The sequence below is a fragment of the Pelophylax lessonae genome, assembly GCF_965119305.1.
Source record: "Pelophylax lessonae genome assembly, chromosome: 1".
NCBI classification, from domain to species: Eukaryota; Metazoa; Chordata; class Amphibia; order Anura; family Ranidae; genus Pelophylax; species Pelophylax lessonae.
The window spans coordinates 808248632-808262560 of NC_138768.1; the positions used below are offsets into that span (position 1 = coordinate 808248632).

Here is a 13929-nt window from a genome sequence, read left to right on the forward strand (position 1 = left end):
GGGGAACTTTGCTGACACATAATGCTCACGCATCTTGGAGGGGGGGGGCGGAGTTTGGCATGTTCGCCCTGGGCTCTAGATGACCTTGTCCCGGCACTGACTACACATCCCATGAAGCATTGTAGACTCTGGCATGACAGGATTCACAGACATGACTAGGCATGATAGGAATTGTAGTTTCTGAATAACTGGAGGGCCATAGTTTGGAGACCCCTGGTCTAAACAGACCCCTGATGTCTCACATTTGAGACAGAGAAAGAAACTGAGCACAGGGATTCCCCAGTCCCTTTCTCTGCAGCCTGCAGTAAACAAAGTTTACTATGCTTCAGTTAAGAATGAAGACAAGAGCGATGACATGCGGGCATGTTGTTTCTATTGTTGCAACCCCGTTGAATTCCACTTCATCATTATTTATTATACTTATTAATTTTACATTTTCCTCTGATGACTTCTCTTTATACCCTTTGTTCTACTTAGCCACTCTATACTTGGACTCAATCTTTCTTACATTTTTTATGTTGTATCTATTGTATGTTTATAATAATAATAAAATACTTTGAACGAGAAGACAGGAGCGATCGGTACAGATCACTCACTGTGTTCATTCAGAAAAGGCTGAGCAGTGCTTAGTCCGACTTGATTTTGTTCCAGCAGCAGATGGAAAGTTCACATCCCGCTGGCAGCACAGCGCTGAATCTTGTATGTAGCTGATGATATATGCAGTTTATACAGTGCTGACAACTAACAGTGTGGCCCAAACTTACTCTTTAAAGTGAAAATGGAGTTAGGCTTTAAAGTTATAAAATAAAGAATGCAGTGTAACATACATATTTTAAATGATCCATGCTTACCACACAATGGCTAGTCGAGGGATTGTAAACATTAATGCTGGTTCATAATCATCAATCATGTCTTGTGTGAGGTATCCAAGCTTTAAGGCTCTGTGAAGATGGATTTTGCAGAATTAGGCATCATGAAATTAAGGCGAAATTACTGCTAGACACGTGCACTCTCATTTAGCAATGCTGCCAGGTATTGAGTGACTCCAGGCAAGGCAAGCCAATCTCTGGGAGGATAACGCTAGCAAAGAAACACTGCAACTGTGCTCAAGTCCTCTACATTTACCTTTAATTTGTTTTATATCAATTGTTAAAGTGGAATGGCGCAGAATCTTATCTATGGGAATGCAACTTCTTGTCATAGGATCATACAAAGCCCTCAATACAGTGATCTGAGAGAGGGGAGGGCTTGTACCAGGGAAAACTCTGGTCTGCATGTCCATAGGTTCAGAAGATGGGAACAATGGAATCTATGGGATTTCAGACAGGTGTATATTTATTTATTTATTTCAGGTACTTGTATTTTGTACATTCACATCAGTCCCTACCCTCAAGGAGCTTACAATCTAAGGCCCCTAACGGACATTCATAAATACACATACCAGGTCCAATTTAGACAGGAGCCAATTAACCTACGAAGGATGTTAAGAAAACTAAAAAAACAGAAGTATAGAAATAAAAAAACAAAAAACAAACACTCATCTAGATAGCTGCAGCAATCGATTCGATGCTGCAACTGTCCCTCCCTTGCTGTATGCAGAGAACAGAGCAATCAAAGACCGGTGATCGCTCAGTTCTCCGGTATACACTGAGCATAGAGCAGCGTTTGTCAGTTGCCACTCTCGGCTCCTCAAGTGCTCACTGGAGTGTCAGGCTGTGGATAAGGAGGGAGCAACTGGCTCAGGCTCTCAGTGGTGTGCTGAGAGGCTGAGCCAGCTGCTGGTTAGGCATCTGAGTGGATACCAACAATATTGTCAGGATCCCTACAGAACTTGGACCAGCTCTATGGCATCAGCTAAAGCCTGCTGTAGGCTTAATAAGGGTCACATTAGTTTAGCACTAAGTGCACCTCTGTGATCATAGGAAAGATATGGCCAAAAGAGCTTTGCCCATACTTCTCCTTTAAAAGCTCCTCGTTAGTATGAATGTATAGCAAAACTGTCAGGGCAAAAACTTGCAGGTACAAAACTCAACAGTTAAAAAGATGGGGGAAAGTCTTAAAAAAAAATAAGAAAACTAATGTCCACACCTTATTTGTGTTTTAGATACCTTTTAGGTAGTGGTGCAAGGTTTTGGGAACCTTGAGCTCAGAGTTCTAGATTAATTCAAATCTTTTCTATAGTGTAACCCAAGACTGGGGCTCCCTAAGAACGCAAAACAGGGCTTGTGATTAGTAAAGGTACTTGCAGACTCCTTGTGGTGACTGTACTGAAGAAATGGTGTTGGCAGAAAAAGGTCCCTAGTGTCCTGTATGAATTGGATTCTCCAACCAGGAGATCTATTGCCAGTCTAGTTCATATGGTTTCATTCTCCATAACCGGATATAACCTGAAGAAGTCCAGCAGGCAGAATTTAACCCCTCCTCACAATGCCCATAGGAACTTTTGTGCAGAGATCTCACTTGAGCTCAAAAAAGCTGCTTTTACAGACATTAGGGACTAACTCAGCCCTTCAGGCACCATCTATAAAGCAAAAAAAAAAAAAAAAAACACCCTTTTGCAAGGACTGGCCCTTTAAATAAGCCAGATTGTGAAGCGGCTCTAGGTAATGTAATAGACTTCTGTCACAAGCCAGGAAGATGTCTCTACTGAGCGAGCCCCGGATAATGCTCCCCGCTCAGTATCAGCAGCCAAAGCTCTGCTCAACTTAAGGAGGATTAAATCTCTCTTCTTTGAATGGACAATCTACTTCAATGGGTAACACACAAAGCATGAAAATGTAAATCAGCTTTTCTGCCAGGAAATAATTCAATTACAATGACATCATAAACCTCCATAGAGAAGGATTTGATAAATCTGCAGGTCAGCGCGGTGCGTCCGATAATAACGTTTTACATTTGGATGCCTATTCCGGCATTTGATTTTATTCTTTACCAGAGGGAATTTTTAATTAACAGCTTATGTTAGGAGATCAGCAGTGACGACGCAACATATTCTCTGATCACCATGCTGGAAATATTTTGGATTTTCATTTGACACAAGCTAGTTCTCAGGACATTAACTATGACCCAAACAGGATCTCAGCGGCCCTGAAAGAAAGAAAGAAAAAGAAAGGAAGGGAAAAAAAAAGCACTACCTCAAGACAAGGAGATATTAAAGAGGAACTACCACACTAAATTTTGGGGGGGTGGTTAGTGGGGAAGAGTTAAACAATGGCTTGTCATCATAGCCATTGTGTACTATTGTTATCTCTGATTGGTCACAGTGATCACATGGTACAGGGCCAATCACAGCTATCACAAAAACACACAATGGCACATGAATGGACGCCATTCACAAAGTATACATGATTGCTTATTCAGTGATCATCACTGTAATAAGCAATTATAGTGTTAAAAAAAAAAAAAAAAAAAAAAACTCCTCATCACTGGCCCAGAGCAGTACAGTATCACTATATTGACACTGTACTGGTCTGGTGAAATTTGTTTAAATTAAATTAACATTTTATTAAATTTTTTTATTTTCCAAAAAATTTTAACAGAAAATTACAACTTCAAAAAAACAGTGCTTCTTACTAAATATTTTGGAGAGGTCTACTTTAGAGACACGGTAATTTGGGGAGGGGCGGGGGGTTAGTACGTTTTTTTTTTTTCAAATATACTGTATATATATATGTGGTTGCACCGATACCGATACTAAGCATTTGCATTAGTACGAGTGCTCCGACACCTGAAACAGACAGTGGTGTCAGCCTAGGTTCACACAGGAAAACCGCATGAGATCCAGACAGTAATCGCACTGCATTCCTGTTCAAAATGCATGCGATTATTTGCAGTACGATTAGAGCCCATTCATTTTGCATGGGTTTAAAATCACACTGCAAAGGTATTGGTACTCTGTGAAATTATCTGTGAAGAATAAACAAACTTTATGCCTCCCAGATCAAGTTCTCCTGTGTTTAAATGCGTTTAGTATCTAATCTGCCCCTGATAGCGCAACATTTTATTTTAAGGTCTGCTTCACATTTACCTGAATACATCAGGATCCAGCGGCAAGAATCAGTGGATTCTTGTGGCTAAATGACAGGTATGCGAACAGCTGCTTGTACAATGTGAAACAAAGAACAAAGTGCAGCGCTAGTAAATAATTTACATATCATATATAGCAAAATGATAATGAATAAATTAATGTGTCCATAATGCAAAAACAAACTGAAGAGGGAATATCCAATCCGATGTGTAAGTCCGTAATCATCGGTAGAGAATAAATGTGTATAATGTGTAGGTGTCAAAGCACACACCGAAATATAGTGTAAACAAAGCGTTCAGGAAAAAGTTAATAAAAAATGGTAAATCCACCTCCAGTGACTGTAGCAATCAGTGACAGTGCTCCTCCACCAACATAAGTATATGCTCACCAGATATCCTGAGAACACGGACCTTTGTTTTCACTCCTGGTGTGAGGTGAGTGTGAAGATGGCAAGTCCACCATTCCTTGGCTGAGAGGATGTCCTTGTACCCTAAAAGGGTCTTTCCAGTTCCTGATGGGATTGTAAGTGGTGGACCTGAAGAAGGAGGTCACGCCTCCGAAACGCATAGTCATAGAAACCCCTTATGATGAAGTGACGTCAGGAGGCTGTTCCTCTGAAACCTCTCTGGTTGTGGCTCTGACGGCTCTCCTTTCCGTCTTTTGGAGCATGTGCGGCGCCGGCTGGACTGGGTGCACGCGCGCTCCGAGCAGCTGACCCTGAGACGGAAGCCTCCATCTCTGGGAGTCTCGGCACACAGGAGGGACAGTGCACTCGGACGGTGAGCGGGAGTGCGGTCTCAACACTACATGAAGCTGCCGACGTCCTGGGGTCAATTGATGTATTGATGTGCTCTGATTCATCTGTTTCATGTGAGTATCACTGATTGTGTCTACTTTTATCCAAATAAACGGCGTTATGCTAGGGCGGTCGTGCACTCTTTTCCTTCAATTTCTTTCATTTATTCATTATCATCATTTTTCTATTTATATGTCATTTATTTACTGGCGCTGCACTTTGTTCTTTGTTTCCCTGTTTAGAAGCAATATATTCACCTTTGTGCTAGTGGCTCCTTCTGCATAGCGCTCGCTTGTCACAGTTTTTGCGTGCTTGTACAAAGTAATGACAGGCCAACAGCAGCCACTGCTATTTGCATGTAACCACACACCAAGCAGTTACCTGCCGTTAGGGATGCATGTCCGGAACCTGGATGGGGTCAGATACATCCAGGCACAGACATCCGTCCTTAACTGCAGGCAACTGCTTAGTGTACGGTTATGTGCCAATAGAGGTGGCTCCGGTCAGCCTGCATTTACTTCATACAGGCCGAGCGTCTGCCCCTATTCAAATACACCTGTCATCCAGCTGCAAGAATCCCCCCATTCTTACCACTGGAATCTGTGGTATGCAGGTAATTACCCATGTAAATGAGGCCTAATTCTCTAAATACAGCTAACTGAATGCACCTAAAACACCAGTAAAAGTGTGAAGTATACAATAAAGTCATACTTGCTGTACAATTACAGTATACCTCTGTTGGCTTTAAGTTTTAGGACACTAGATTTTACACAAAGAATGTTGCCAAAAATGCATTTTACATGCGCATTCCAAGCAGTCCTATTGAGGTATATGGGGCCAAAAATGCACTATGCAGCAACAAACAAAAATAAATAAACCACACTGCAATGTGCTGCATTGATGTGAATGGGTGCCGTAGGGAATAATGTGATATCCATTGTCATCCATGACACTGTAACAGCAGACGTAGGAGAAATCGCACTAGTGTGAACAGGGCCTTAGTCAATGTCCTCACCATTTTCCTGCGGGGAAGTCTTACCTTTCTACAGTTTCACAGAATAGGACTATTACTTCCTGCTGAACGTAGTACTCCTTTGGAGTTTTCACAGGGACCATGGCCGACACATAACTGCAATATGAGCAAAGTAGTACAATGAGGACTTTTTTTTTTTTTAATTAAAGGAAACTTGTCATGCATTCAAAATTAGACAGACATTTTATTCCGCTTCTCCTGTGCTCCCAGACAGCCCGTGAACAACTTTTAACACTCTGCATGCAATCCTGAACTTGAGATCCAAGTAGAAGCCCTGGAACATTCTTCATCCCAAAATGAAATGCTCAATACATTCTGCGATGCTGGTGTGAGGTTCTCAAGTTAAAGTGGAACTAAACCCTCTTATCCTTCACAAAACAAAATGAAAGCGCCCCTAATTTTTGTCGACCGTCAAAACACGTCCGATTTTCATCTCATTAGTACAGATTTCGATGGGGAAAAATCTTATGAGCAAGTCTGGGCATGCTCAGAGATGAAAGAACACAAAGAAAGCAATCCAACACATGACATCACTTCTGAAGTAGAATTCGGTCATGCGGGAAAATTTGTGTGCAGTCTAGAGCACATTCCAACCAACAGACACCACTCTGGACAAAAGACGGACGACCGGTCGGTGGAAATTAGTTGCGTGTGTACTAGGCTTTATGCTCCCAACAGAAGTGTAAAGCCATTAAATGGCTTGTGTCAACCAATCACATGTATAGAACCATGGCAACTGCAGATTAAACCCATGCCAAGATGGCGCCTTCCTCGGCTGTAAATGACTAGAGGGTTTAGTTCCACTTTAAGTGGTTTATATCAGATATACTGTACACTCACTAGTGGGCTTAATTAACAAAATCAAGATCAACAGTATGCAAAGTACAGGAACCCAGAGCAACTAATCACTGCTCAATGATCTGATTGTTTAAACCTTACAAAAAAAAAAAAAAAAAAAATTTGGTTACTGTGCTTGGCACACCAGCTTTCAAGATAATGATGGGGTAAACTCAATACCCTGCTGGACTGGCTCTGACCCTCACCACTACTAACTAGGGAGTCTCCACCATTCTTCTGCACTCTTAAAAGGCAATTTCACTTTTGTGGGGAAAAAAAAAAAAACATTTTTAAACGTTGCAGAAATGTAATGCAATTGCAACCTGGGCCCATCCTAGAAAAGTCAAAAGTTAGGCACCACTTAATAGGAATTTCAGTTTTGGCGAGATTCTTCCCAAGGGTTAAATAAATCTAAAAGGGATGCAGAGCCTGCAGCTTTTCTCATTAGAACCCTAAGGATGCACTAGTTGATTATAATGAACCAGACCCTCCCATATAGAATCAGTCTGCAAAGGACATGGTGATCCAAACAGGGCCGGACTGGCTTGCCGGGATAGCGGGAAATTCCCCGGGAGGCCGGCTGCCCTGGGGCTGCTATCGGCTATTGAGCTGCTGAGGGATGTTTTTTTTTTTTTTTTTTTTCTCACAAGAGCAGCGGTCGCCGGCCGGTGTTCTAAAATTTTGTCGGACCCGTGAAAAAATCGGACCTCGTCACTTCCGGTGACAAAGCGTCACAAAACAGTTGATAGGAGTCGTCCGTGCGCATGCGCAGAAGACATTTTTCGAGGTTTGGCAAAATTATAACAGAGAACGGACAGCTGATTGAGAGAAGGCGGGGCTGAGGTGCGACGGAGGACGGAGGACACATATGCAGAGCTGGCGGAGGAGGCGGGACGGAGGTGCGGCCGTGTAATATATGCAGGGCTTAAGCGACTCCCTGTTTTATTATCTTTAGTAATTATCGTATTATTTATCCTTCGGATTGCATGACATTTAGTATTTCTATAATGCAAAATAAGAAATACTAAATGTAATGAAATCCTAAGGGTAAATAATACCATAATTAGTAAAGATAATAAAACAGAAGGAGTCGCTAAAGTCCTGCATTTATTACACGGCCGCACCTCCGTCCCGCCTCCTCTATTCAGCTCTGCAGATGACGCGGCGGTGTCTTCCGTCCCACCTCAGCCCCGCCTCCTCTCATTCAACTGGTCGCTCTGTGTTATAAGTTTACCAAACCAAGATAATGTCTGGTGCGCATGCGCACTTGAGACTCCCATAACCGGAAGTGACGAGGTCCGATTTTTTCACGGGTCCGACAAAATTTTACAACACCGGGTGCCGCCCACTTCATTAGAACTGCTGTCTGGTGTAGTGATATGCTTTTGCAGTCGGGGCTTTCACGGAGCTCCAGTACAGGTGGGCGGAGCTAGAAGAAGTTACACAGAATGCAGTCCCGATCATTGCTTCCTGCCCAGCACATTCTAACTCTCCCTGAGTGAAGATCTGAGAGGACAGATGGATGGCAGCCTTCATCTTCTCCCCGTGAGTCCTGACCTTCTCTGCCTTCCACCCTGTACAATGCTGTATGTAAACCTGTCCTGCACCTTACATTGCAGCTTTACTAAGAGAGACAGACAGAGAGAGACTTTCTTGAACAGGTTAGGAATATACTGTGACATCTGAGGTGATACATAGATGTATTCCACACACACATCTTATATAATAAGTTATAGTATGTATATGGAATACATCTATGTATCACCTCAGAAGTCTAAGCATATTCCTAACCTATTAGAAAAATCGAAGTATAAACAGCACTGAATGTAAATACATAACAGAGCCAACTATAGGAAAGTATAAAAAAAAGTCCACCCATGCAGTGTAGGTGTGGGGAGGGGGAGGGGGAGAAATGCCTCTTTTACCTTATTCCATGTTGCAGACAGCTCCAGTGCTCTCTTCCTCCACACAAAGTCCTGACATCATCACATACAATGCAGGGACATTAACCCTGTATAGGATGATTGGGAGGCTGGAGTGTGACCACAGCCAGTACTCTACATAGAAGCTGAAGGGGACAAGTTACAGCACTGGAGGAAGCCTACAAGAGCAAGGAATAAGGTAAAGCTGGCTACTCATACATTGAGATTTCTTTAGTTCAGCAGGGAACAGCTGAATTTCAATCTGAGTGTAGCTCCCCCAATATTTGGGGTGTAACATGTTCTAGTTGCCCCCCTCTCCTCTTCAGGCACCTGTACTATGTCCGCAACCTCTGATCACCTCCTGTACCATGCCCGCAGCCCCTGCATCTCCTGTACCATGTCCGCAACCTCTGATCACCTCCTGTACCATGTCTCCAACCTCTGATCACCTCCTATACCATGTCTGCAACCTCTGATCACCTCCTATACCATGTCTGCAACCTCTGATCACCTCCTATACCATGTCTGCAACCTCTGATCACCTCCTGTACCATGTCCGCAGCCCCGCATCTCCTGTACCATGTCCGCAGCCCCTGCATCTCCTGTACCATGTCCGCAGCCCCTGCATCTCCTGTACCATGTCCGCAGCCCCGCATCTCCTGTACCATGTCCGCAGCCCCTGCATCTCCTGTACCATGTCCGCAGCCCCTGCATCTCCTGTACCATGTCTGCAACCTCTGATCACCTCCTGTACCATGTCCGCAGCCCCGCATCTCCTGTACCATGTCCGCAGCCCCTGCATCTCCTGTACCATGTCCGCAGCCCCTGCATCTCCTGTACCATGTCCGCAGCCCCGCATCTCCTGTACCATGTCCGCAGCCCCTGCATCTCCTGTACCATGTCCGCAGCCCCTGCATCTCCTGTACCATGTCCGCAGCCCCTGCATCTCCTGTTACATGTCCGCAGCCCCTGCATCTCCTGTTACATGTCCGCAGCCCCTGCATCTCCTGTTACATGTCCGCAGCCCATGACATCTCCTGTTACATGTCCGCAGCCCATGACATCTCCTGTTACATGTCCGCAGCCCATGACATCTCCTGTTACATGTCTGCAACCTCTGATCATCTCCTGTACCATGTCCACAACCTCTGACAAGCTCCTGTAACATGTCTGTAGCCTCTGACCATCTCTTTTATCATGTCTGCAGTCTCTGAGAGGGAGCCTGGAAAGAAGTTTGCTCTTATATTTATAAAGTCCTATGTGCTTTCATGTCTGTCTTATCTATACATAATACACTCTTCAAATGTGCTTTAAAATGCATGGTTTTCCCTTTTATGAACAAGAAAATAATGGCGTTATGCTGTTGGGCCGGTATAATAATGCTATGGGGCTGATATGAAATTATTTCCAGGGCTGAATTGTATTCCCAGTCCGGCCCTGGATCCAAACAGACATTTCCTCAGAGCAGCAAAAGGTAGGCATCTGCAGCAAAGATTAGTAAAGTCCCCGCAATACACATTGATCAGCCAGAGGGTTTTTTTTAATTTTTTTTCTCAATAAAAGTGGAGTTGCTCTTTAAACTGGCCACACATATTATAGTCTGTATGTACAATCAATATACAAGCAAGCGTTAGATAGAACGACAAAAAGACAAAAAAGAAAGAAAACAGCAAATGCACTAAAAGAAGGTCATTTATAAAAACTTGTGTCAAGCTAAAAAAGAGCTAAAAAAAGAAATACCAAAATAAGAATATAAAAAAAAAACCTTTTGAAATATTTTACCTTAATTCAAACTCTGCAAAGAGAATATCAAAATGCCGAAGGGAGTCCTTCATTTTCTCGGTGTACATGTTCAGATCCCTGAGGGCCTGGTCGCGGATGATGTTTCTGACCTCCTCCAGGCTTCTGGTAAGGTCTTTAGCCAGCGGTCTCATGGCCATGCTCTCTATTTCCCGGTTCATTATGATTGAGCCGGCAGCCAAACACTGCAGAGAAAGACAGAAGTTAGTAGAAATCTCAAAGCTGAGCTCAATCAGCTAAACACAGATAAAATAAAAAATATTAAAACTGGCAATGGATCTGCAATTCTGTACAAACAGTCCTCAAGCACACTTGGCAGACTACAATGTCAGATCCTTGACCTCCGCTGCTGCAGCAGCCCCACTTGGTCAATAACATTGGTCAAAAGACACCCCCATCCTGCTAATTGGGCTATGAAGGAGGAACTGCAGCAGCACACAGATGAGGTCATTCCTCTGCTCCCTCCTCCTGTCACCTTCATCTTACTGTTACCCACAAGTACAGGGCAACAGGACCTGAGTGGTTCTTAGAGCAGCCCCTTCCTCTCCCAGAACTGTTGTACATGGGATTACAGGATACTAAAATGGAGACAAATTAAAGAGGTTGTAAACTAAAAAAAAAAAACAAAAAAAAAAAAAAAAAAAACCCTGTAAGACAAAGGCATAATGAGCTAGTATGCATCGCATACTAGCTCATTATGAAATACCTTAGAATGTAGCCCCCGCAGTGCCACCCGCTCACCAGTGACACGGCCGACATGTTCAGCCATCCTGGTTCGCGTCCTCTGGCCATCTGTTTGGCCAGAGTTGCGATGACATCACTCCCGCGCATGCGTGTGGGAGCCCCTGTTCACATCATGGGGCTCTGAAGGAACGTTCCTTCAGAGCGCATCCGCCGATGACGTCATCAGCTGCATGAAAAGTAAATATCTTAACGGTGCATGTTTAGGAGATATTTACAGTACCGATAGGAAAGCCTTATTATAGGCTTATCTATAGGTACAAGTTACCAGAGTGGGTTTACAACCTCTTTAAGGAGTATATTTATAAAGTAGTCAATGTGCATTTCACCAAACATTTTCTGCAAGTCTATCTGAAGCATGTGTTTTAAATTATAGTGATTAACATGCAGTGAATGTTTGGTGAATGTCACATTAACTGCTTAAAAAATATGCCCCTAAAGAAATTACAAAATTCAGTTAAAAGAAGGTCAAGTTTAAAGAGCGATATACCTGTGCATTTTTGTATCTAACACTTCATCTTAAAAACAAAAAGCAATACTTTTGGTGTCCCCAGGAGGAAAATAAAATGATTGTAAAATTGCAGATTGTAAAAATGATTGTAAAAAAAATACTTACCTGTTCTGTGTAATTGTTTTGCACAGAGCAGCCCTGATCCTTCTCTTCTGGGGTCCCTTGCTGGAGCTCCTGGCTCTTACTGCCTTTGAGTACACCCCATACACCGTACTGTGTGCGTCTATTGACACACAGTACCCAGTATGGAGTGGTCTTGCCCTCCATCCCCTCTTTACTGGATTGGATTGACAGCACTTTTTGTAGGACTGGAATTCCGCTTTAAACGTCAACTTCAACAGTAACATCCCCTTTTCAGCTATGTGAAGGTTCTCCAGCCTAGGGATTGGCCACAGACCCCAACACGGTTATAAAAACTGAAAGTCTGAGTTTGGGGTCATGCGCTATTTTTTTGCTTAGAATAAAGAGCACGATTCTCGGCGTAACATCTTTTACATTATACAAAACAAAATTGGGCTAACTTTACTGCTTAATCATTTAAGTGTATTTTTTCCCCAAAAAACTCCTTTTGAAAGACTTCTGCACAAATAAAGTGTGGCATAAAAGATTGCAACGATTGCCATTTTATTCTCTAGGGTCTCTGCTAAAAAAAATATAGATATATAATGTTTGAGGGTTCTAAGTAATTTCCTAGCAAAAAATACTGATTTTAAAGAGGAAGTAAACCCTCCTCTGCAACTTGTACCTATAGGTAAGCCTATATTAAGGCTTACCTATAGGTACTGTAAATATCTCCTAAACATGCACCATTTAGGAGATATTTACTTTGCATGCAGCCAGTGACATCACTGGCGCATGCGCTCTGAAGGAACGGCCGCTCATGCCGTTCCTTCAGTGCCCCGTGCCGTGACCGTCGGCTCCCACGCGCATGTGCGGGAGTGATGTCATCGCAGCTCCAGCCAATCAGATGGCCAGATGCCGCAAACCCGAAAGAAGGGCGACACAACATGTCACCCATGAGCGAGGTGAGCGGTCGGCACTTCGGGGCTTCGTTCTAAGGTAAGTATTTCATAATGAGCTAGTATGCGATGCATACCAGCTCATTATGCGTTTGTCTTTCAGGTGTTCTTTTTTAAAAAAAATAATTCTGAGGTTTACAACCTCTTTAACTTAAAGTGGAGTTCCACCCATTTTTAATAACTTGGATTACATAGATGTATGTAATCCCCTTTAAAACTACTTTTACCAATGGAAAAATGGATTTTTGTAAAATCTTACCGTAAAATCCTTTTCTCTTAAGCTCATTGACAGACGTAGTCCTCGTTGATACTAACAACTCGGGTTATGCTGCCCTCTACAGGAGTAGGACTAGACAGGAAAGAAAACATTCTGGCCACACCTTAGGGGCAGTCCCAGAGGGTATATCCTCTCTCTCTCTGCTACAGCAAATCAGTTATGTCACAAAGCAGTGTTTAGAGAATTTAACCCAACCCAACTCAAAACAGAGGGGCGGGTACTACGTCTGTCAATGAGCTTAAGAGAAAAGGAGTTTCAAATGCAACCTGTTACAAGTCTTTTGGCTGGCTTCCCGGGTAAAAAGGAGGCGGCTCCGCCCCTCTGCACGCCTTCCGGCGCCTCCCCTAGCTCCACGAGGTGTTTGGGTCACCTCAAACATGGCCGCCCCCATGCTGGAGACATGAGGCTACGCCAATATGGCGGCCTCGTGCGATCTGCCAGACAATGGCGGCGGCCTGTATAGGATAACGGCGTGTCTGGCGGCCTGTGGGAGTATCTCGGCCTCACAAACCTTTACCCTAATGGTGATCAGCCTGGCCGGCGGTACCGGACCCTGGCGGGCCGTATGCGGTCCGTGGGCCGTCGGAAGGCATCTGCCTTTGCTGGAGGAATGCGATCTGGACTGCAGTATACATGTATAGACATCGCCCTGTGAACACTTCTGACAGGTAGGATACCTTATACTATCACAGTAATATTCTAGTACTGCCACTGACTTCAGTCATCTTTACAGTTTTGAAATGACATTAGATTGTCAGCTCCCAAACCAAGCCTCCTGGTTTCTTGTTCACAAAAATCACACTCAAATAGGGGGATCTGTGACATGTTATAGGATAGAGGGGAGACCCATCCTTACCATTTCAGAGAGGGGCCTGCGTTCACCACAAACCCGTCAGGGGGAAAAGGGGGAACATACTACTCACCATACCGGAACCAGGCGGGCACCAACTCCTGACAGTACCCCTC

The 13929-nt window shown here is 43.7% G+C and overlaps 1 protein-coding gene across 2 annotated transcripts in view; it reads right to left on the reverse strand.

Moving 5' to 3' along the window:
* Positions 1–13929, reverse strand: part of ZFYVE28 (zinc finger FYVE-type containing 28) — a 393202-nt gene that overhangs the window by 142857 nt on the left and 236416 nt on the right. For both annotated transcript variants that reach the window (XM_082244014.1, XM_082244013.1), the window contains exons 4-6: positions 10398–10600; positions 5863–5952; positions 852–941 (exon numbers count right to left, since the gene is read on the reverse strand). In XM_082244014.1, the coding sequence (XP_082100140.1) occupies positions 852–941; positions 5863–5952; positions 10398–10600 (383 nt within the window). The remainder of the gene's footprint in view (positions 1–851; positions 942–5862; positions 5953–10397; positions 10601–13929) is intronic.